Source organism: Salvelinus sp. IW2-2015, linkage group LG10 (genome assembly GCF_002910315.2).
Source record: "Salvelinus sp. IW2-2015 linkage group LG10, ASM291031v2, whole genome shotgun sequence".
NCBI classification, from domain to species: Eukaryota; Metazoa; Chordata; class Actinopteri; order Salmoniformes; family Salmonidae; genus Salvelinus; species Salvelinus sp. IW2-2015.
Window position 1 is genome coordinate 12,570,379 of NC_036850.1, and position 25,995 is coordinate 12,596,373.

The following is a 25,995-nucleotide window of genomic DNA, read 5'->3' on the forward strand; positions in this document are numbered from 1 at the left end:
CTAGATTTAACCCATGTCACTATGGTAACATATGGTCAAATTAATATAGATTTGATAGATTTTATTGTTGGTTAATAAATCAAGAAAACAAATAATTTTTATTGTCATAAATGTTATTGTTTATAGCCGAAGTAGTATCACAGAAACCTGCTTACAACCTATAACAGCTCATATGACTAAATATCAACAATGATGGAAGGATGGAAATAGCAATTAGTCTATCCAAGATCATTTTGTGTGTGAGAGCGATGCGCAACGAGTGAGGAAGGTGGAACGGTGTATGTTGGGGAAAGGGTCTCGTTTCTATCCCCTCTCACCTGTAAATCTCGATTTGATACAGACACACCGTTTTCAGTAAACATTTGTTCTAACTAATGCGGGTGTCGTTATTTGTAGAGCCGGACAGGCGCGCGTGTATGGAGCTTTTTAGGAGTTGGGAATGCTCGGTAAGCACGTTAGATCCTATTCTTATTAGGCTTCCTGAATGAGGACACGGATGGATATCGTGGCACTGTCAGAATGACACGGACTCTCACTCTCCTCGCTTTCCTTTTCACTTTTATTAAATGTAAGTATTTCATGTATGTGAATTTCGATTGCATTGTCAGTTCAGTTGAAAAACATTCTCTCTACAATGGGTTGTTGTTCTTGCTGATGTTGTTATAATTGTACCTTCAGAAATGTGGTTCACTTTTGTAATTCACCTACAGTGCATGTAATACATTATTTAATTTCATGTTAGCCAAGTTTCCATGAGTGCGTTTTTTTTTATTATCAGAGAGGAACATAGTTCAACATGAATTGTATCATTTCAACAACCATATGTCTTAAATCAATTAGATACAATACCGTCAAGAGAATAACACAATATTTGTGTTATTCTTTATTAGGTCGCACATAGGAGGACAAGCAGTGAAGCACATTCACAGGCTAGTCAGCCAACCTGGTCTAAAAGCATTTAATATTATTTACTTAAATCAGACACACTCCATTTAGTATGATATGTTATGTTCGGTATGGCATGTATTCATTTGTGGATATCTGTCAACCATTTCACATGATATGTTATTAATTACAATTCGTATGATGTTTTACGAATTTGCAAAACCTACAATATGTTACGAATTTGCAAATGTACAAAATGTTACGAGTCTTCAAAACATATGATATGTTAAGAATTTCAATTTGTTGTGACTAACGTTAGTTTCGTGACTAACGATAATATTAGCTAGCTGGCTAACATTACCTAGGCTAGGGGTTAGGGTTAAGGTTACGAGTTAGGTTAAAGGTTAGGGGAAGGGTTAACAAATATGTTAAATATTTGCAAAGTATCTAAAAGTATTAATCAGTTGAAAAGTTGGCAATTAACTAAAATGCAAAAGTTGTTAGTTATGAGATTCGAAAATACAACCTTTGGGTTGCTAGATGTTTGCATTATATGCCCACCCACCTTTCATTTTTTGTCTTAAATAACCTTCTGGCTTATGTAACCATACCATACGTAACATCTCATTCCAAAATCATGGGCATAAATATGGAGTTGGTCCCCCCTTTGCTGCTATAACAGCCTCCACTCTTCTGGGAAGGCTTTCCACTAGGTGTTGGAACATTGCTGCAGGGACTTGCTTCCATTTAATATTAGTGAGGTCGGGCACTGATGTTGGGCGATTAGGCCTGGCTCACAGTTGGCAGTCCAATTCATCCCAAATGTGTTCGATGGGGTTGAGGTCAGGGCTCTGTGCAGGTCAATCAAGTTCTTCCACACCGATCTCGACAAACAATTTCTGTATGGACCTCGCTTTGTGCAGGGGGGCATTGTCATGCTGAAACAGGAAAGGGCCTTCCCCAAACTGTTTCTACAAAGTTGGAACCACAGAATTGTCTAGCATGTCATTGTATGCTGTAGTGTTAAGATTTCCCTTCACTGGAACTAAGGGGCCTAGCCCGAACAATGAAAAACAGCCCCAGAAATGATTATTCCTCCTCCACCAAACTTTACAGTTGGCACTATGCATTCAAGCAGGTAGCGTTCTCTTGGCATCTGCCAAACCCAGATTTGTCCATCGGACTACCACATGGTGAAGTGTGATTCATCACTCCAGAGAACGCGTTTCCACTGGTGGCAAGCTTTACACCACTCCAGCCGACGCTTGGCATTGCGCATGGTGATCCTAGGCTTGTGTGTGGCTGCTCAGCCATTGAAACCCATTTTATGAAGTTCCCAGCGAACAGTTCTTGTGCTGATGTTGTTTCCAGAGGCAGTTTGGAACTCGGTAGTGAGTGTTGCAACAGAGGAAAGACGTTCTGTGAGCTTGTGTGGCCTACTACTTCTTGGCTGATCCGTTGTTGCTCTTAGACGTTTCCACTTCACAATAACCACAGTTACAGTTGACCGGTGCAGCTCTAGCAGGGCAGAAATTTGACAAACTGACTTGTTGGAAAGGTGGCATCCTATGACGGTGCCACGTTGAAAGTCACTGAGCTCCTCAGTAAGGCCTTTCTACTGCCAATGTTTGTCTATGGAGATTGCATGGCGGTGTGCTTGATTTTATACACCTGTCAGCAATGGGTGTGGCTGAAAGGGGTGTCCACATACTTTTGTATATACAGTGCCTTCGGAAAACATTCAGACCCCTTGACTTTTTCTACATTTTGTTCTCAGTCAAATTCTCAGCAATCTACACACAATACTCCATAATGACAAAGTGAAAACAGGTTTTTAGAAATGTTTAGAAATGTATTAAAACGATAAATAACACATTTACATAAGTATTCTGACCCTTTGCTATCAGACTAGATATTGAGCTCAGGTGCATCCTGTTTCCATTGATCATCCTTGAGATGTTTGATTGATTTGGAGTCCATCTGTGGTAAATTCAATTGATTGTACATATATATACTATATAAGATCCCACAATTGACAGTGCATGTCAGGTCGAAGGAATTGCCCGTAGAGCTCCGAGACAGGATTGTGTTGAGGTACAGATCTGGGGAATGGTACCAAAACATTTCTGCTGCATTGAAGGTCCTCAAGAACATAGTGGCCTCCATCATTTTTATATGGAAGAAGTTTGGAACCACCAAGACTCTTCCTAGAGCTGGCTGCTCAGCCAAACTGAGCAATTGGGGGAGAAGGGCCTTGGTCAGGGAGGTGACCAAGAATCTGATGGTCACTCTGACAGAGCTCTAAAGTTCCTCCGTGGAGACGGGAGAACCTTCCAGAAGGACAACCATCTCTGTAGCACCCCACCAATCAGGCCTTTATGGTAGAGTGGCCAGACGGAAGCCACTCCTCAGTAAAAGGCACATGATAGCCCACATGGAGTTTGCCAAAAGGCACCTAAAGACTCTCAGAACATGAGAAACAAGATTCTCTGGTCTGATGAAACCAAGATTGAACTCTTTGGCCTGAATGCCAAGCGTCACGTCTGGAGTAAACATGGCACCATCCCTACGTTGAAGCATGGTGGTGGCAGTATCATGCTGTGGGAATGTTTTTCAGTGGCAGGGACTGGGAGACTAGTCAGGATCGAGGCAAAGATGAACGGAGCAAAGTACAGAGAGATCGTTGATGAAAACCTGTTCCAGAGCAGGTTGGAAGGTTCACCTTCCAACAATACAACGACCCTAAGCACACAGCCAAGACAACGATCGAACATCTCTGGAAAGACCTGAAAATAGCTGTGCAGCAACACTCCCCATCCAACCTGACAAAGCTTGACTAGATTTGCAGAGAAGAATGGGAGAAACTCCCCAAACACTGGTGTGCCAAGCTTGTAGCGTCATGCCCAAGAAGACTTGATGCTGTAATCTCTGCCAAAGGTTCTTCAACAAAGTACTGAGTAAAGGCTCAGATTTTATTTTGTTTGTAGATTGATGAGGAAAGAAAGAATAAGGCTATAACGTAACAAAATGTGGGAAAAGTCAAACCTATTATGTTTCAGTAGCCTTTACAATCAGTCATAAGGGCATTCTGGGTATTATCATAGAAAACATGTTGTGTGTATTCACTGTGCTGTGGTTGGAGGAGGAGTTTGGTTAAAAGGTTTCCAACAAATGGGCATGACAACCACAATAACACTGATGAAGGAGCTCTGGAAGAGAGGGAAGTCACTGGGAGAGTAAAGGATCATATATCACACATCACACTTTGCCTATACAGTACACTGGCCATTTACAGCACCTTCTTCTTTTTTCTTTCTTTTTTTTCCTTCTTTTACATTTTTTTTTTACCCCCAATTTCGTGGTATCCAATTGTTAGTAGTTAGTATCTTGTCTCATCGCTACAACTCCCGTACGGGCTCAGGAGAGACGAAGGTCGAAAGCCATGCGTCCTCCGAAACACAACCCAACCAAGCCGCACTGCTTCTTAACACAGCGCGCATCCAACCCGGAAGCCAGCCGCACCAATGTGTCGGAGGAAACACCGTGCACCTGGCGGCCAGGTTAGCGTGCACTGCACCCGGGCCCGCCACAGGAGTCGCTAGTGCGCGATGAGACAAGGATATCCCTACCGGCCAAACCCTCCCTAACCCGGACGACGCTAGGCCAATTGTGCGTCGCCCCACGGACCTCCCGGTCGCGGCCCGGCTGCGACAGAGCCTGGGCGCAAACCCAGAGTGTCTGGTGGCACAGCTAGCACTGCGATGCAGTGCCCTAGACCTGGTGGCACAGCTGTAAGGGCCACCCGGGAGGCCCTTACAGCACCTTCTTGCAAGCATATTTGACAGCTGGGATAGATGCTATGTGTATCTTTTTACTTGTCCACTCTGTCTTGTTGGTACGTTGTCATAACATGTATGGCCTGAAAATAAAGCCAGGGGAACTGGCTAAAGCACACAGACCTGGCTGGTGACCAGGCTACATAGTCTGTCTGTGCTCAGCATGGAGAACCTGGCAGTAATATTCTAACCATACAGATAAATGCCACAGTGTTCTGTAATCAGTAGGACCTCTGGCATGTCTTGAGGGCCTTTACTGAAATCCAGATGACAGGATGTTTTTTGCCTGCTGTTTCTATTGGGTCAAAAGACAGGGTTATTATGCACCTCCCAATTTCGTCACAGATGCAATTTTTGAGAATGCAGTATTTTGAAGCATAGAGCAGAGTGACCTTTTTAAAAGTCAACCATTGCCGATTCAGTCACTGTATTAACACCGCTGCCCTCTGCTGCCAATCAACATAATGTGTTGCCATTAAAAGGCATGCACAATCAAATCAAATCAAATGTTATTTGTCACATGCGCCGAATACAACAGGTGTACAACACCTTACCGTGAAATGCTTACTTACAAGCCCTTAAACAACAAAGCAGTTCAAGAAATGGAGTTAAGAAAAAAAAAAAAGTAACACAAGAAAATTACATAACAATAACGAGGCTATATACAGGGGGGTACCGGTACCGAGTCAATGTGCGGGGGTACAGGTTAGTCAAGGTAATTTGAACAAGTAGGTAGGGATAAAGTGACTATGCATAGATAATAAACAGTGTCAATGTAAATAGCCATTTGATTAATTGTTCAGCAGTCTTATGGCTAGGTTGTAGAAGCTGTTAAGGAGCCTTTTGGACCTAGACTTGGCGCTCCGGTACCACTTGCCGTGTGTTAGCAAAGAGAACAGTCTATGACTTGGGTGACTGGAGTCTTTGATAATTTTTTGGGCCTTCCTCTGACACCCCTTAGTGTATAGGTCTTGGATGGCAGGAAGCTTGGCCCCAGTGATGTACTGGGCCATATGCACTAGCGCCTTACGGTCAGATGCCGAGCAGTTACCATACCAGGCGGTGATGCAACCGGTCAGGATGCTCTCGATGGTGCAGCTGTAGAACTTTTTGAGATCTGAGGACCCATGCCAAATCTTTTCAGTCTCCTGAGGGGAAAGGTGGTGTCGTGCCCTCTTCACGACTGTCTTGGTGTGTTTGGAGCATGATAGTTCGTTGGTGATGTGGACACTAAGGAACTTGAAACTCTCGACCCGCTCCATCCAGCCCCATCGATGTTAATGGGGGCCTGTTCAGCCCTCCTTTTCCTGTAGTCCACGATCAGCTCCTTTGTCTTGCTCACATTGAGGAGAGGTTGTTCTCCTGGCACCACACTGCCAGGTCTCTGACCTCCCTATAGCCTGTCTCCCCTTTCAAGACCCAGTTGATACACACACACACACACACACACACACACACACACACACACACAACACACACACACACACACACACAAACACACACACACACACACACACACACAACACACACCACCACACACCACACACACAACACCACACACACCAACCACACACACAGAGAGTGTGTAATAGCCCTTCTCAGCAGGTAGTGATTACTAGTTTGAATTGCTGCTCTCACTGGCCAGTGCCTCTCCACCTCTGGGTAAAGAGTGTGGATGTTGTGAACAGCGGTAGCCTCCCAGGGCTTTGACAACATGCCATCTGTCTTGTAGAGGACCCATTGTGTTTGATGGGAGTCCAGCCAAGTGACTGATGATAGGGGAGCCATGGAAACATGCACCAGTCTATGAGGGAGTCCTGTTGGACACTCTCAACTCTCAACTCTACATGAAGCTATACCTCGATAATTAGGATTTGTGGTAATTGCCTGGCACAAACTGGCACATGGGCCTGTCTGATAATACACTATTGGGAAGAGATCTATAGTCAAAACATGTATCTTATTTTTAGCTACCATTATCCATAAATGTGAATCAATACTATGCATGCCAGTCTCCCTTGGCTAAAAGTAGAGGAGAGTCAGACTGGATCACTTCAAGTTTTTATAAGAAACAATTTATTGAAAATTAAAAATTGTTTGCATAGTCAATTTACACACAGCACTGACACACACTTACCCCGCCAGACATGCCACCAGGGGCCTTTTCACAGTCCCCAAATCCAGAACAAATGTAAGAAAATGTACAGTATTATATAGAGCCATTATTGCATGGAACTCCCTTCCATCAAAGATTGCTCAAGTAAACAGCAAATTTGGTTTAAAAAAAACAACGCCTCTCCCCTATTTGAGCTAGATATTGTTTGTATGTACTGAAATGTAGGCTATGTAACATTTTAAATGTATGTAGTTCTGTCCTAGCTGTTCTTGTCTATTAATGTTCAGTATTATTTCATGTTTCATGTTTTGTGTGGACCCCAGGAAGAGTAGCTGCTGCTATTGCAACAGCTAATGGGGATCCTAATAAAATACCAAATACCAAATCATGAATCTACAAATTAATATTTTTCAGTGCAACAGTCTTAGCAGCTATTGTAAAGATTACTCCAGGGCATGTACCATTTGACTAAGCATTTTTCTCCAAAATAATTTATCCTGACTGGGCTACTCAACTACTCACTGCTACTGTATGACAGAGCATTACTCACTATAGAGGAGGGCTGGTGAGGGAAGAGAGGGTTGTTGGTGGAAGAGAGAGCGTTTTATCATCTACGCCTCCCTGTCCTTCCTCCCTCGGGGGGGGGGGGGGGGTAAACTGACTTGCGCGTTGTTTATCAAGGAGCAGAGGGTGTGATGGTTTGGTTCATGTGATGGTATTCATGCCTATTCATGCCACATAAGACAAAAGGCTGATCATGTGGCTTTAGGCCCTGGCTCTGCAACATGCAGAATCTTTAACACTCTGCAGAAACATCTCCCCTCCCATATCCCGGATGTTAATTATTATGCAGATAGCTCCAAGGCCCTCATATATTTTTTTACTATATATTTAACAAAGCCCAAGCCCTATCAGACATGCATTCTCCCCTGTGGGAGTCTGTCTCACACTTTAGTATGCAGTTTGTTTGGAGTGCTATTAAACACCTCCAGGTACAAGGGTATAAAAACCAGGAAGTGTCACAGTAGGTGTTTTGTTCTGCTCCTCTTTGTCCTGGGTTGGGGAGCTGAAAGACTGAAACACTGCAGAGTCAGCAACACAGTTTTCATCCAGTCCACACTGGGCTATAAAACATGCTCCATGAAACAACATAAAAAGACAGGCGTGACAGTCCAGCTATAAAACCAGTGACTAAACACAACAGATACAGCCAGTGGGTCTTTTTTTTATCGCACAGTAATCTAGTTTTGTCATTGTTATAACACAATTGCAATAAAGGTAACAACTGTGACTATTTCCCGTAACTATCTCCAAATCACTGTTGACTCTATCCATAGGTGGCAGTTGTGCGGACTCAGAGGAGCGTCTGATGAACTGTCTGCTGGGAAAGGATCGCTACAACAAGCTGATCCGCCCAGCTGTAAACAGGACAGAGCGGGTCACTGTCAAACTACAGGTGTCCCTGGCCCAACTCATCAGTGTGGTGAGTCTCATGATAGCCATTCAATAGAGCCAGTTAGATGCCCTGAGACGGAGAGGAGAGATGGGGCAGATGAGTGAGACCACAGAGGGAGAGGAGAGAGCAGAGATGAGAAAACAGAAAATGAGAGCAGAGCTCAGAGGAGCCAGTGGCAACCATGTTAATTACTTACACAAATTCTACTGAAAGGCCCTGGCCCTAATGACAGCATGGGTATAGGATGGATCTGGCAGGGTTATGCTCTCCATCTCTGTCATGTCCAGATTGAAACTTCAGCACATTGCGTTAGAAGGAGCTGTAAAGCTGCCGCAGGAGAGGACGTTGGAGTTCCACACTGATTTACAGGGTCCCTCCCTTCCTTTCAGCCCTGGCATGGCCCAGAGAATAACAGCAGGACACATACATCCTCTGTTTATGGCCTCTTATTGTCCTCCTCTTCTTTGGTAATTGAAATTTGAATGTCCTGTAAAGTGTAATGGTATGAGAAGTGTGATATATTTGTTTTAAAACATTGTGCTGCTGCGTACATTGGAGGTTTGCCCACTCTGCTGCCTACTCCTTTAGTAGGGGTGTTCGTTTTACTTGCTGTTCAGAGTTGATGCAAGCGCTCTGTGGATTTATCAACAGGTCCAACGGCGCTCAGATGGCAGATGTGTTCCAGGCGAGGGTGTCATTTATCTTAACAATTGACCCCATGTGCAGGGAATTTATTCAGCGTGGAAACACATTTCTCACTTTTACTCTCTTCTAAATCAAGCATGTGCACTAGAGGAATGCATGTGTGCTGGAGTCTGTACGTGTGTCTGAGTTTTGTCATTAAACATGCTTTGTGTATCGTATAGTAAATAGTCTGTTTTTAAATTAAGCTAACACTGTCATTTTCCTTTCCAGAATGAGAGAGAGCAGATTATGACCACCAATGTTTGGCTCACACAGGTAAGCGTGAAGATTATGGTCCTATCCTATTAATCATTCATTACTCAGTCTGTCCTCTCGTCCGTCTCCAGCTCCATTGTCCTTGTCACTGAACCTGAATTAAAGCAGAACCATGCCTCTGACTCAGACAATCCGGAACAGGACAGACTGATAATTGTGCCCACACCATTCACCACTTTTCATTTCAATGATAATTAAGTGTGTAATTGGGAATGATCTCGTGTTGGGAGAGAGTCCTTATGTGACTGAGTGCAACAGTCAGAACAGTGAGGGTAGCCAATCATTTAAGAGCGTTGGGCCAGTAACCGAAAGGTCGCTGGTTCGAATCCCCGAGCTGACTAGGTGAAACTTCTCTCTATGTGTCCTTGAACAATGCACTTAACCCTAATTGCTCGTCTAAGTCGCTCTGCTAAATGACTAAAATGTTAAATATGTAACCCCCTGTCTCTCCAGCACTGGGATGACTACAGGCTATCATGGGACCCTTCTCAATATGATGGCATTGACAAGCTACGTATTCCTTCCAGACACATCTGGCTACCTGATATTGTGCTCTATAACAAGTAAGTAAGCATTATTCATTGTCCAGATACATTTTCCAAATGATGAACACATTTTCTCATGTAATTTACGGATCATGAAAATCTAACTTGTGATTGTAATACATTTTCTCATAAAGACATAATACGTTTCTGTAATAGAGTCCTCTCCCCCTACCTCCCTCATCACTCTCTCCATAGTGCGGATGGAACCTATGAGGTAACAGTCTTCACCAATGCCATTGTCCAGTTCAACGGCAGCATCMTCTGGCTRCCTCCGGCCATCTATAAGAGTGCCTGCAAGATCGAGGTCAAGCACTTCCCCTTTGACCAGCAGAACTGCACGCTCAAGTTCCGGTCATGGACCTARGACCACACCGAGCTCGATTTGGTCCTGAAGWCAGGGGTGGCCAGCATGGACGACTTCACTCCCAGTGGGGAATGGGACATCRTGGCCCTGCCGGGCAGGCGYACGGTTAACCCTCTGGATCCTACCTACGTGGACCTCACCTATGACTTCATCATCAAGAGGAAGCCGCTGTTCTACACCATCAACCTAATCATCCCCTGTGTCCTCATCACCTCTCTGGCKATCCTGGTCTTCTACCTGCCGTCTGACTGTGGGGAGAAGATGACTCTGTGTATCTCAGTCCTCCTGGCCCTCACTGTGTTCCTCCTCCTGATCTCCAAGATCGTCCCTCCCACCTCGCTGGACGTGCCTCTGATCGGGAAGTACCTYATGTTCACCATGGTGCTGGTGACCTTCTCCATCATCACCAGTGTGTGTGTGCTCAACGTGCACCACCGCTCCCCCAGCACACACACCATGCCCTCCTGGGTCAAGGTAGTGTTCCTCAACAAGCTGCCCCATCTGCTCTTCATGAGACGCCCGKAGAATAACTCTGCCCGCCAGCGGCTACGCCAGCAGAGACAACTCCGAGCTCGCAGYTCCATCCTGGCGGACCTGGGTTACCCTGCCACCAGCATGTCCAAAACAGCCACCGCTGCCGCCATGTCTTCCTCCTCTGCCTCGGCCTTCTCCTCCCCGGGACACTTTTACAACAAAGTCACAGCTCCGCTGGGGTACACCCACACCTTCAGGAAGGGGGAGGCCCGCTCCACCGAGTTCCTGCCCAACAGCTTTCCCTCCTCCCAGGACCTCCGCCAGAGAGGCAGCCCAGACTGGGGGGGAGATGTWCAGGAGGCAGTGGACGGGGTCCGCTTCGTGGCTGATCACATGATGGGGGACGATGATAACCAGAATGTAAGTGAACCATGACCATGTCAGTGGGCTTAGTGTTGTGAAATGAGCTGGAGTTAGGACTCAAAGCAGTGTTTTTTATCCTTGGTCCTGGAGAGACGTAGTGTGTACAGCTTAGTACTTTTAACACCTGGCTCCACTAATGATCATGACCTTGATCAACTGGACCAGTTGTGTAAGTGCTGGGCTAGGACAAAAGCCTGCACACGCTGTATTCCTCAAAGACCAGGAATGAAGAATACTGGGATGTGGGGTAGTTGAGAATACAATCCAGTAAAATAACCCAGACTGTTGTAATAGATTGTTTTCATAAGTAAATCAATGTAAAAGTGAGGTGACCAGGCTTGAAAAATGTCCACCTTCAAAAACTGCCGAGGACAGCAGAGGAGAGGGGTGAAAGGGTCAGTAGCTGCTACAAGGTCTGGCTCAGTAATATTTACACTGGTGCTTTCTCTTTGTTTCTTCATCTTATATTACATTTGCATCACTTTTAAACTCATCAATCACATATTGTACTCCATACCCAATTGCTGCATGCCGCAGGTGTTACTGTATGAACATGACAGTAATGTGACCATACCTTGTTCTCTGTGTGTTCCCAGGTGATCGAGGACTGGAAGTATGTGACCATACCTTGTTCTCTGTGTGTTCCCAGGTGATTGAGGACTGGAAGTATGTGGCAATGGTGGTGGACCGTATGTTCCTGTGGATCTTTATAATAGTGTGTGTGACTGGAACCCTGGGTCTCTTCCTGCAGCCTCTATTTCAGCATTCAATAGTCCCCATCCAGCAGCCCAGCTCAGACACCCCCCGTACCTGAACCCCCCCAAGACGTATGGGGGTCATACATAGAAACAAGGGTCATAGCCCATCAACCGCCATGTGGCCTACAGCAATACAAGTCTCAGTGTCTCTTTCTGTTTCTACTACCTGGTCCTAACATGACACAATGGTACAATGAAGAGTTGACTTTTTTCATATAGTTGAAGCAGAGATACAAAGATGTCCCTCTAAAACCAGACTGAAAGTACAAACATTACCCGGGTGGAGTAATAACCCACATAATACAGAGATATGTCAGATATCATTTGACTCCCGATTTCTCTCCATGTGATATCACCCTGTTGTTGAAATGTAATGTGTCATGAAAAAAAATCTATAAATGTATAAAAAGGTCAGTGAGTTTGATTAAATTCATTAACACCCAATAAAGTCTAAAGTGGTGGGGTACTAAATGAAATGATGTTCAGTGTGATAAAACAAAATAGCTTGGCTCAGTTATATTAGGTCACATTGATAAGATGGATATTGGGCAAAATCATGTAGCTCAGAACATTATGACTCAAGCTAGGGTGTTATAAAGAGGCATCCTAACTGATACACCCCATATATAAAATGAGTTGGTGTATGAGTTACACGTCTATAACCTGTGAATTACTGGGGATATTCCCCACAGATGTATTACTTTGATGCAATAAACAGTTCCAGTTTAAAAAACATTTGTACTGTTTATTTTGTTATGTCTAAGTTTCCTGATTTATCCATGAACAGAAACATAAAGGCAGTGAGCCTAATAGTGAAACAGCCACACAAGAAGTTACGTATTGTGCCATCTACTGGCCACATTTTAATGCCCACTCTGGCATCACATCCGTTGATATTGCACGGACTCTCTTGCTATAGGTATCACTCTCTCCTTCGATTAATCGCCAGAGCCCTGTTTATCACTGACTTTATGTCACATCAGCTGCTAATGACAAGGCAAAGCTGCTCTGTTCCTGACTCATTAAACATGTGAATCTCCTACCTCAACTGATGATATGTGATTACACTGACAGTTTAAACATCAGCCTGCCTACTGGGGTGTTTAGGTATATCGCACTGACATCTAGGAAATGTGCAAGCTGGGTGCTTTTGACCTAATATGATGAAAGATTGTACCCTTCTAATATGCTTACACGTCTCCGAAAGAGTAGCCTCTCTACTAAATGGGATCTTTATCATCTTTTGGTGGTCGGTCTTGACAATGTTTATAGTACTATACCTATGTCTTGATGTTAATGTTTCTGGTTTTTGTTTTGTCTGAATTTTGGGGTGGAATTACAATAATAGTGTTCAAATAATTGTTAATAATGCTTTATCTATACAGCCACACTGGCATGACAATAACATAACATCACACATCTGCTTTATCTATACAGCCACACTGGCATGACAATAACATAACATCACACATCTGCTTTATCTATACAGCCACACTGGCATGACAATAACATAAACATCACACGTCTGCTTTATCTATACAGCCACACTGGCATGACAATAACATAACATCACACATCTGCTTTATCTATACAGCCACACTGGCATGACAATAACATAACAGCCACACGTCTGCGTTATCTATACAGCCACACTGGCATGACAATAACATAACACGTCTTCTGTTTTATCAGCTCGATAAGCACAGATGTAACATGTTAACACAGCCCTCAGAATTGTTTACAGCAGCAGGCCATTATTATTTTTGTCATACCTTAGGAGAGACCTTGGTAATAGGCAGGATTCGTACTCTTAATGAAAGTGGATTGATAGTTTAAAGCTGCATCCAAAGTAATACATTAAAAGGGGGCTCCAGGTTAATGGAAGTCTAGCTCTGATATGAGGTATGTGAAGGCTGCTTGTCAAGAGGGGGGTGGGGGTGCCTGGCCTGGGCTTTGTGTGAGCTTTAGTGTGGTGTGAGTGCAGTTGAGAGCATCTTTCAGACTCAGTGGATGACCTCTCTTGGAACTATTATATTTTTCCTTTAATGCGATTTTGCTTGAATACCTTGCACACACACTGTAAAACACATTGGTGCGTTGTAAGTGTTTTATCGTAACGCTGCTGTTTAACCTTTTTCCTGCCTCTACTTCTGTCCATTGTGACTTGAAGAACAATAGTATATTGTATCATGCACGTAAAACGTTACCAGTTACCACAAGTCGTCGATGACTGAATGGCGCAACAGTATACCTCTATCCATGGCGATGAACTCTTGCTTCGCGTGAATTGAAGCGGTCTCGCCTTTGAAACCCGAGAGACTGTACTTTTGCCCTCAGTTCTAACACTCACATAGTGTGCCACTTTACATTGTACAACAGTCTACACCAAGTCAGCCAGGTATTTCCAGCCACTTTCATACATCTGAACGAATCATTGATTCAATGTCAACAAGCCACCGTGCTTCTACTCTTGCATTGCTTGCTGTTTGGGGTTTAGTCTGGGTTTCTGTACAGCACTTTGATATATCAGCTGATGTAAGGGCTATATAAATAAATTTGATTTGAACAAGGAATTTCGTTTGAATTTGGGAACTGAACTCCAGTAACGTCCTCATACCCCCATCCATAAAGTCTCCTAGCCCCATCCATATAGTCTCCTAGCCCCACCCAAATAGAATTGAACGATGAGTTATCGATTCTGTTGAGTTGATAGACTGCATTCTATAGGCCTAGGCCAGAAATCAAATACATGACGTTCGTTATTAGTGATACATACAGTATATACAAACGCCGACTGTGAAAGCAGTCTGGTGCGAGGTGACTCCAATTCCTGAAACTACCCGGCTGTGGGGGTTAAAGTGGCGACGTTATGATTGACTACCCTGTTTTCGCACCCTCCCTCTCCTGCATCCGTCCCTCAACCCGCGCGCAGTTTGCTTCCCAACGTCTGTAGCGGCTTGTCGGCACCGCGCGCTTTCATTACTCCCACTTCCCACTTTCTCTCTTCTTTTGCCTCGGTGTCCTGATAGATTGAGGATTCATTTTCTGCAATCCTTAACAATGAACGCCCATTTTTTCTTATTTTTTTCTATTTTGTCGGGTGAGTAGCGTACAGTTCAACTTGATATGAGCCATCTACTTGTTGCTTTAATGCTGTATTCAATTCATATCATACTGTATTCAATTCAAGTAATATCAGATACTGAACATAATGCTGGCCAATAATGACAATGATAAAACTGAATATTCTTTCATGGATAGCCTATACTTGGAACGCCTAGAAAGCCCACAATTAATATAAATTACATTTTATGTTATAGTTATAGGCCTATTGTTTTTTTTTTTTACATTTGTTGTCGTGGATGTCATTACGAAGTAAATGTCTAATTTGTGTGGTTTCCTCATGTTTTTAGTGAACCTCAAAATCTGGAGAACTGATGTTTCGTTCTTTATGGGCTATAGCCTAATACTTTCAGCAAAGACGGACGGCAATGTTATAAACCATTCCCAGATATTTGTCGCACCTATTTTTTATTTTAAACTGTACGTGCCATTCATTGTATATGAACCGTTAATAAATGGTTGTACATTTATTTCGTTTATTGAAAAGGAAAGCATGTTGCTGACACTTGATGTCAATCTTCGTTCACTCAGATGTGTGATTTCTTTGATTCCAAGGTAGCCTACTGTCTGAGTCAATTGTATTAGGCTACTTACTGTATGACATCTGAACTTCAAAGAAAATAATGCCAATCTCCCTGCTCGGCAATCTAAGCGGGAAAAAGCAGTCGAACTGAAACGAATAAACTAACCTACCTGTTGAATTGACCCAGGGACGAAAATATAGTATATAGTTAGAAAATAGGGACAATTGAGGGAGTGTCATTGGCTAAGGAGAACACCAAATAAGTCCAAAAGATTTAGTCACTCAGGATCAGTCTACTCTACAACAAGAATACTGAAAGATGGACTTGTCCACTCCATCACCATAGGCTACAAAAGGTGCTTTACCTTAAAGTTTAACTGATGTTGTCTGTGTCTAACCCTCCATCCCCACCTTTCTTATTCAGGAGGCTCCTGCTCTGAGGCAGAACACAGGTTGTTCTCAGTGATATTCTCCAGCTACAATCAGTACATCCGCCCAGTGGAGAATGTGTCTGACCCAGTTATTGTGCAGTTTGAGGTGTCCATGTCCCAGCTGGTCAAAGTGGTGAGTGTGTGTGTGAGCGTGTGTGTGTGTGTGTTGTGGTGTGGTGTGTGTGTGAGAGAGAGAGGAGAAGAGAGAGTGTGTGTGTGTGTGTGTGTGTGTGTGTGTGTGTGTGTGTGTGTGTGTGTGTGTGTGTGTGTGTGTGTGTGTGTGTGTGGTGTGGGTGTGTGTGTGTGTGTGTGTGAGAGAGAGAGAGTGCGAGAGAGAGAGAGAGAGAGATGGGGACTCTGCGTCCTTAGTGCCTCTGCTGTGCTGCTGTGCTGTATGTCTCCCTGGTGTTTGAGAGTTCCACTCTCGGACAGTGGAGCGTATATCACACAGTACAGACTTTGAGAGGCCAGGCTCTGACAGGGAGAAACAAATCATTCCATAAATAACATATTGAGCACAGAGCCTCTGTGCATTCTCTTAAATTAATATGCATTGATTCAGGGTGATGAAAGCCCATGTTGAGAGCAGCTGTGTGTGGATGGATGGGTCTCAACTCAACTATATGTGTATGGTCTCATATGACACACCAAAGTGAAGAGTTTGGCATGTTTTGGGTTCTATCCAGGAAACCTGAGATGTGCCCTGCTGTAAATGAGACTCTCTGGGGCCAGTGGGGGATATCAGCCTGAGCCCGGACCCAACGGAGCCTGTCACAGTGAACGGCTGCGTGGGTGTATGATTGGTTAAGAGAAGATGGGAAATGTCAGCTCTCTGATTCCCTCACTCCTCCCATCTCTGAGCAGGCAGCCCCTTTCGCTCAATCACTGCCACTTCGCATGAGTGCCCTTGGTTTTAATGCCTGGTTTTGGCCGGGGCTCTCTGTGAGGAGATTTGACGAGGTGAGCGGCAGCTGTTTCACCAGCCTCAAACTGCCCCAAAGTGGATGACTTTAATTACACTTAAAAGGGGAGGGAAGAAGGGCGTCATTCATAAATGAACAGATTTATTATTATACCACAATACTGTCTGGACCCTTATGTAACAGGGATCTTGATGTGCTGGGTATTGCCACATAAAATCACTCAGGAACTTACTCCCTGTGTATACTTTATAACATTAAAAAAAACACATTTGCGCCACTTTGTGCTACATCAGGCCTTATACAACTACCATTGGAATAACCTGTGTGATTACTGTGACAGATAGAAGCTAGGTACATTCAGTTCAGGAGCACTTATCCATGTCTTGTCATGATCTGTGATTATTATGGTTCCACATTGTGAGCAGGTTCTCGTTAAATGTTGAATAAAACACGGCCACTATGAGTCTATTCCATTTCAGTAAATGTCCTCTGTACAGCTTTCTTTTGGAGGAACTGGGCTCCAATCCAGAACCTCTCTTTACAGAACATGACACAGAGATAGAGTATTTCTCATATTTCCCTGACCTCAGCCCATTTAACAGCACAGAAGAGCTTCCTGTTTTGATGGATGACGATAATTTCCTCCCCACACCTCACGCTCTTCCAACCCCTCTACAACTGGGATACTTCAGCCTGCTTATAGCTGGACTATTAGCTTATTTAAAGCGCCCATTCTTCCAGGTGGCTCAGACATAATCTCTCATTTAAATAATGGTTCCTCAGTCTGCCTGGAGGGACATACAGGGCTGGCCTAGTTCTGCAACCCTAGAACCCCCTGTACTGTATCGACCTGCAGCAGTCTTCCTCGTCTTAGAGCCAACACCTGGAGTGTCTCCTGGGAGCTCATCAGGACACATGAATGGTTAATATTATGAGCTGGGTTCTGTCAGTATGTTGGTCTGTTGGTTTGTCTGTGGCTGTCTGTCTGGCTGTCTGGGAAAATCTAAATTGTTTTTGTTCGCCTCCTATCCTCCGTCCACAAAGGTAATTGAGGAGCGGAGGTGAGGAGAGGAAACTTGGAAACAAATACGCTTGTATGAAATGAGACTCTCCTTCTCCACTCAGGAAAAATATGTTTACGGTGGTGGAATCCCAAAATAAATGTGTAAAGTACCAAAAACAAATTAAGCTGGCTGTTGAAAACATTTTATAGATAAGTATTTAAGTAACATATAATTTTTAAATGTGTCCATACTTTTCTCCTTGTAAAAAACAACAGCTGATTCAAAGGGTGTGTCATAGATTCAAAAACACTTCCACGCTAGCCACCAAAAGGATACCTCTGTGAGAGGAGGATATCGAGGAGTGGATGACACTTCTCCGTTCGCCTACTAACGAATTGACACTCCTCGACCACTCAACCATTTATCGGTTTCTGGGTCATGGAGGAGAGGAGGACAGAGGAGTTGAGGAAAGGACAGACTTTTGCCAAATTGAGAATCTCCCTCTCTCTCCTTCTTTCTCTGTTTCTTTCTTTTTCCATACTCCCCTCTTCCCTTCCACCTGAGCTGAGACAGTGTCAGGCCCTAACTAGCACATCGTGAGAGACAGCCTGCAGACAAGCATGCCTCTGGGCTGGAGGACCCAGGTGTTCCTCTCCTCTCAGTGCAGTGTCCTCCTCCCTGTGTAACTCCAGCCAGGGTTAGACCCAGGACAGAACCCTCTGTTCCCCCTGCCATCCTGTACGGAAGATGATTGCTCCTGACAGCGTGCCCCCTTTCTAACTCTGAAATATTCCTACAGTTCATGAACCCCTGCATTTTGCCTCTGGTCAACTTGTCCTTCTGAGAGTAAATTCTTCTTTTCTGTTTCTCAGGATGAAGTTAACCAGATTATGGAGACAAACCTGTGGCTGAGACATGTAAGTACAATCTTCATCCATCTTCTACTGTATGTGTATATGAATTACTGTTTAAACAAATCACTCCACTACATCTACCTGACCTACTGGGCTCCCGAGTGGCGCAGCGGTCTAAGGCACTGCATCCCAGTGCTAGAGGTGTCACTACAGACCCTGGTTCGATTCCAGGCTGTATCACAACCAGCTGTGATTGGGAGTCCCATAGGGTGGCGCACAATTGGCCCAGTGTCGTCCCGGTTAGGGTTTGGCCGAGGTAGACCGTCATTGTAAATAAGAATTTGTTCTTACTGTCTTGCCTAGTTAAATAAAAAAAATAAACTATCATACATGATTCCTGGAGGCCATAATGATATCTTACATTATTCATCAGGAAAATTATTTTAACCCTCCGGATATTAACCTTCTGACAGAGGTTTATGAGCCATAGATTTACCCTGCTATGACTGGGTTACATTTCTATCCAGAGATGATATGCAGAGATGATATGCTATGACTGGGTTACATATCTATCCAGAGACGATGTGCCATGACTGGGTTACATTTCTATCCAGAGATGATGTGCCATGACTGGGTTACATTTCTATCCAGAGACGATGTGCCATGACTGGGTTACATTTCTATCCAGAGACGATGTGCCATGACTGGGTTACATTATCTATCCGAGATGATGTGCCATGACTGGGTTACATATCTATCCAGAGATGATGTGCCATGACTGGGTTAACATTTCTATCCAGAGACGATGTGCCATGACTGGGTTACATTTCTTCCAGAGATGATGTGCTATGACTGGGTTACATTTCTATCTAGAGATGATGTGCCATGACTGGGTTACTTTCTATCCAGAGTGATGTGCTATGACTGGGTTAAATTTCTATCTAGAGATGATGTGCCATGACTGGTTAATTTCTATCCAGAGATGATGTGCTATGACTGGGTTAAATTTCTATCCAGAGATGATGTGCCATGACTGGGTTACATTTCTATCAGAGATGATGTGCCATGATGGGTTAAATTTCTATCTACAGAGATGATGTGCCATGACTGGGTTACATTTCTATCTAGAGATGATGTGCCATGACTGGGTTAAATTTCTATCTAGAGATGATGTGCCATGACTGGGTTACATTTCTATCTAGAGATGATGTGCCATGACTGGGTTACATTTCTATCCAGAGATGATGTGCCATGACTGGGTTATTTCTATCCAGAGATGATTGCCATGACTGGGTTACATTTTATCCAGAGTGATGTGCCATGACTGGGTTACATTTCTATCCAGAGATGTGTGCCATGACTGGGTTACATTTCTATCCAGAGATGATGTGCTATGACTGGGTTAACATTTCTATCCAGAGATGATGTGCTATGACTGGGTTACATTTCTATCCAGAGATGATGTGCCATGACTGGGTTACATTTCTATCCAGAGATGATGTGCCATGACTGGGTTACATTTCTATCCAGAGATGATGTGCCATGACTGGGTTACATTTCTATCCAGAGATGATGTGCCATGACTGGGTTACATTTCTATCTAGAGATGATGTGCCATGACTGGGTTACATTTCTATCCAGGTGATGTGCCATGACTGGGTTACATTTCTATCCAGAGATGATGTGCCATGACTGGGTTACATTTCTATCCAGAGATGATGTGCCATGACTGGGTTACATTTCTATCCAGAGATGATGTGCCATGACTGGGTTACATTTCTATCCAGAGATGAATGTGCCATGACTGGGTTACATTCTATCGTCCGAGGATGATATGCCATGACTGGGTTACATTTCTATCCAGAGATACGGCACAGTATATGATCACATGTTGTAGGGCTACAGAGAATACAAGGGACTGTACTGTTGCATGGCTTGCTGGTTTTGTCACATGGTTGACCCCACCTGGTGCTGCTGATATTGTCGTGATACACGCTGAGATGAGCTCATTCTGAGGGAAATGAACCGGAACTGGTTTCCAGATCTATAAAAATCTGAACCAAATATCCACATCTGTGCTTAACCCTCATTCATCTTATACATGACCATCTGTTTGTCAACACACCTAGTATAAGGGACCGTGTGTATATGGCGTCCGTTAATTGAATGGTTAATTAGATGAAAGAGTTATGTCTTTCTTATGACCTAAGAGGGAGAATATGTAAGTGACACAGTCCTACAGCACAGAGGTTGTGTCTCTCCTGAGACTTGACATATGACCTTCAGGTCTAAAGCTACTGTTTCATCTAATTAACCATTCAATTAACGGATGGCCACGTTTTTCAATTAAGTGGTTCTTCACAACCCTCTTGTGATTGGCTCGGCTGTATTGACATGTGACTGGGTTGTTACCATATACACACGGTCCCTTATACGAGGTATGTTGACAAGCAGATGGGTCATGTATAAGATGAATGAGGGTTAAGCACAGATGTGGATATTTGGTTCAAAAACCGTGGCCATCCGTTAACGGTCAATGGATCAAACATATAGAACGTAGAATTTGAAATGTGTGTGGGTTTTATAAAAGAGTTGTATCTAATGATATGAGACAACCTACAACCTCTTCAGATCTGGAATGACTACAAACTGAGGTGGGATCCCAAAGACTTTGGAGGAGTGGAGTTCATTCGAGTGCCTTCCAGCAGGATATGGAAGCCAGATATCGTGCTGTACAATAAGTGAGTTAAACATGCAATTGCAATAATAATATGTACCGTGCATAACTGAGTTCAAGGATCTCTTCTTTGACATTGAAATGACTGAGTAGATTATCCAAAACCAGGACATGACACTCATTTCTTATGTAAGGCCCTCATATACTGTAGATTATTTATAATGACGTGCATGTAAAGTCTATCAGACAGTGTTATCAAATGATGGAGCCTCAGGGCTTCTTTCTGATTCATTTAGCTGAGGGACAATAGTCCGTTGTTTATATTACATCCTTCCAGTGTAATCTTCAATGACTCATCCACCCTCCTCCTTCCCTGTTGTCTCTCTGTCTGTCTATCTGTCTTTCCCTCTCTCTGTCTCTCTCTGTCTGTCTATCTGTCTTTCCCTCTCTCTGTCTCTCTCTGTCTGTCTTACTTGTTCCCTTTCCTCCTCTCGTCATTGTCTTTCCCTCTCTCTGTCTCTCTCTGTCTGTTCTATCTGTCTTTCCCTCTCTCTGCTTCTCTCTCTGCTCTCTGTCTGTCATCTCTCTCTCTCCTCTCATTCTCTCTCTGTCTCTCTCCCCCCTTCCCTCTCTCTCTCTGTGCCACAGTGCAGTAGGAGATTTCCAGGTGGATGATAAGACCAGGCCCTACTTCGCTACAATGGGGATGTGACCTGGATCCCTCCGCCATCTTCAAGAGCTCTTGCAAGATTGACGTCACCTACTTCCCCTTTGACTACAAAACTGCACCATGAAGTTTGGCTCCTGGACGTACGACAAGGCCAAGATAGACCTAGTTCTGATTGGGTCCACCATCAACCTCCATGACTTCTGGGAGAGTGGCGAGTGGACGATCATCAACGCCCCGGGTTACAAACACGACATCAAGTACTAACTGCTGTGAGGAGATCTACACAGACATCACCTACTCCCTGTACATCAGACGGCTGCCTCTCTTCTACACCATCAACATGATCATCCCCTGTCTGCTCATCTCCTTTCTCACTGTGCTGGTCTTCTACCTGCCTTCTGACTGTGGGGAGAAGATCACTCTATGTATCTCCGTCCTCCTCTCTCTCACTGTGTTCCTCCTGGTCATCACCGAAACCATCCCGTCTACGTCGCTGGTCATCCCCCTCATCGGGGAGTACCTCCTCTTCACCATGATCTTCGTCACCCTCTCCATTGTCATCACTGTGTTCGTGCTGAACGTGCACTACCGCACGCCCAAGACCCACACCATGCCGTGCTGGGTGCGCAGCGTCTTCCTGGGGCTTCTACCCAGGGTCATGTTCATGACCCGGCCGGAGAGGGACCCTGAGAGGCTGCCTGAGCCTGGTGGGGTGGTTCAGCAGCTGATTCCCCCAGCCTCGCGGCCCTGTGTGGTCCACACCACAGGCACCCTGCAGGGGCAGCAGAAGCCCCAGGCCCTGGTCTCCACCGTGGCTGCCAGTGTGCTCCCGAGCCTGGCCCAGCGACAGCGCCTCTTCATCAGCACGGAGCTCACCAACCTCAATAACCTTAGCCTTGGTGGTGGTGGTGGTGACTCAGTCAATGCGGGCTCCAGCTTCCTGTGTCGCGAGGGCCGCTGCAACTGCTGCTGGCGCCAGAGGTCCACCAAGCTGCCCACTGAGACGGGAGGAGGGGGTGGCGGGGTGGGGAGCATCGGGACCTTCAGTGGAGGAGGGGCTGCTGGGATTGGGGGGGTCTGTGGAGGTGGTGGAAGCTCCTGCTCCAGCTCAGAGTCTCTGGATGGCAGGCTGATGACCCTGTCCCCTCACTTCTCACCCGAGGTCAGGGAGGCCATGGAAAGTGTCAAGTACATCGCCGAAAACATGAGAATACAGAACGAAGCCAAGGAGGTAAGTCGAGACGTACAGTATAACATGTATATCATTCACAATAGCTAAGAAAATCTTCAAGGTCTATATCTACCGTTTAGTGTCTCTGACAACTGTCTTTCAGGTCCAGGACGACTGGAAGTATGTTGCCATGGTGATCGACAGGATATTCCTGTGGGTGTTCATCTTGGTGTGTATCCTGGGGACCGCTGGGCTCTTTATCCAGCCCCTCCTATTGTTCGATATGTGACCCACTCATACACACAGCAATTACACATCATACATATACAGTCACTTTGTGTGTCACCCAGTGATGCAGACCAAAGAAGCTGAGACGAACCAATACTGTGAACGGAAGGGAACCAGATTATGGAGGAAGGCAAGCTGCTGCCAGCTGTTCCATGTCACTTCTTTGTATGTAGATATGTTTCTGATTGCTCAAGTGTGGTGTAGTATTGATCTCTTAGTTGCTAAGGACCAGACTGAAAAAATGGCAACGTATAACTCTGTACTGCTGCCTACCCATTCCCTTATGTTTGCTCTGTGTAAATGACTTCATCATAGTGTCACTTGATTATGACTGGCACAAAGAAACACACTATCGTCAACAAAAGGACCGTGGCTAAAGGAACATCTATTGGACCTAAGGATCCCAAACATGTACATAGCAATGACTGCTTAAAGGGGCTTTCCAAAAGTACACAAGTATCTCAAGTCAATATCACAGCTTATTGAATTCATATCATGTTTTCAAATGTTGAACATCACTGGGTCATTTTGACCTTGTTTATTTGTGAAATATTCATGTCTTCTATAAACTTACTGTGTGTTCTTATTTACAGCTATACAGTACCATTCAAATCTGATTCTAATGCTCATTAAGATTTCAATGAACCACAGTGTCACATAATATACGGATAAGCTATTCATAGAAATCACAAACTGGTGAACATTAAATGGCTATGATGCAAGATGGGTAACTTTATTACACCATGTGGGTGAATGTGGAAAAACTCTGAAAGTGACCTGAAATGCTTTTCATTGTGCTGTGAGGGGTGACACCATGTGGTTATTATCTGCTACTACAAGTGACAGCAATATGATCCAGTGGTCACTACCATATGTCTGCAATCAAAGACACAAGATTTTGTGTCTTCATTTTGCGTTTTTAATTTGGTTTGGCGAAGCGCTCCATTTGGACGACTTTGAAAACAGCTCTCCAAAGGCTCTTTCAACAGAAACGTCTGTCTGCCATGATCCATGGTCATTGGATGAAGTGACTTCTGAAGAGGAGTGAACACATGCTAACCTACCTGTAAACTCATTGCATTCCCAAATCGATATTTCTCTCCCTTATGAAAATTGAGTTTGGAGGTCCAGCTGGCAGGCAGGATGTAGATGTGATTATCAGTAGCAGCAAGGCCATGTAGAGGTTGGATTACATCCTCGGTGCCTCCCAGCCTGCCTCCCATCCCTGCCTCTCTAGCTCCCTGCCTGCCTCCCCTCTCTGCCCCGGGCCCCCTTCAGCTTTATTGGATCACAATCAATATGGAGACCTGGTGATGAAGTACATCATTAGTCTGGGGCCTGGGCTACGGTCTTTATCTCACCATCCTACCGCTATGCCAAAGAGCATTTCTCCTGCTTTAACTTGACACTACTTATACTCTCTGTTAATAAGGAGGATGTGGTTGAGATCTCTTATTGTGTTGTACCATCATTCAAAAACCAGTTTGGTGTACAAGAGGAGGAAATTCACAGTTAGGAGTTATATATATCTATGGCCTGTGGTATCTATGATAGAGTGATACATTTGAAAGAGGATTTTTGGGGAGCATTTCAATCCTACATTTAGGCGGACCTGGAATCTCTGGATGTTGTTTCTGTTGCTGTATGTTGTAGTCAGTAAACTGTAATCAGATTGTCACTGTGAATCTTAACTGGATGTTAGCCAGGAAGCACAGTTACATACTGTAGTACTCCATAACTTCTGATAACATTCCCTCTGCTAATTAATTGAATTAAAGCTCACTCAGGGCTCATTTAAGTGAACTAGTTATCCGAGGGGGAGATCTGTAACAGACACAGTATTAAAGACTGAAGGTTGTGGGGGGTTGAGTGCATTTATGGAACAGAGATGGTTCCATGACCACACTCGTGTGATGAGTAACCTTGTCTGAGACCTGAAGAGTTGCATTGCATGCAGGTGACCCGCGTTCTGTCCCTGTCGGTCACACTTAAGAATCGTCCCATTGTTTTTGTCCGTATGATATCATTTCGCATACTTTCATTTGAGAAGAAAGCATGAGAAACTTGAGAAGAGAGCAAGTTGACATCATTGATTCCATGCACCTGTTGATCTTTTGAGTTATGCATGGTCAATGTTAAATAATACATATCATCCTCCAGGTCTGTGGTGCAAACATATCTTCTAGCWGCTACAGTCCTACAAATACAGGAAATGACATCATTCGTATTCACTATTCTCAGTTAAGATGTCTCAAATAAAAAGATCCCCATCTAGTTTCAGGTCCATACCACAAATACACAAGTGTTGTGTCTTTGCTATGCCGGATTAAGTGATATGACATGCTATTTTATAAAATAATTTCTCTGCAATTAATATTACCTGATTAAACTAATCATGTAAATGTAATTAACTAGGAAATCGGGGCACCACGGAAGAATGTCTATAGAGCTGTTGTCTTCCGAATAAACTCTTAAAGACCTGGTAATCTTTTATATCAATAGCAGTCAATTGTT

At 44.2% G+C, this 25,995-nt stretch overlaps 2 protein-coding genes across 3 annotated transcripts; both read left to right on the forward strand.

Annotated features, from left to right (window-relative positions):
• The first annotated feature begins 259 nt into the window (after positions 1-259).
• Positions 260-12,550, forward strand: chrnb4 (cholinergic receptor, nicotinic, beta 4 (neuronal)). Of its 2 annotated transcripts, none has more exon segments than XM_023995354.2 (6): positions 260-568; positions 8,175-8,320; positions 9,209-9,253; positions 9,707-9,816; positions 9,994-11,056; positions 11,709-12,550. In XM_023995354.2, coding segments are annotated over 6 exon segments (1,578 nt in total). In that variant the 5' UTR covers positions 260-519; the 3' UTR covers positions 11,874-12,550.
• Positions 12,551-14,649: 2,099 nt separating this feature from the next.
• chrna3 (cholinergic receptor, nicotinic, alpha 3) lies at positions 14,650-25,974 on the forward strand. Its single transcript, XM_023995356.2, is given in 10 exon segments — positions 14,650-14,917; positions 15,888-16,027; positions 18,694-18,738; positions 21,307-21,416; positions 22,001-22,032; positions 22,035-22,076; positions 22,079-22,129; positions 22,132-22,283; positions 22,285-23,253; positions 23,357-25,974. Coding segments are annotated over 10 exon segments (1,707 nt in total). The 5' UTR covers positions 14,650-14,877; the 3' UTR covers positions 23,483-25,974.
• The last annotated feature ends 21 nt before the right edge of the window (positions 25,975-25,995 follow it).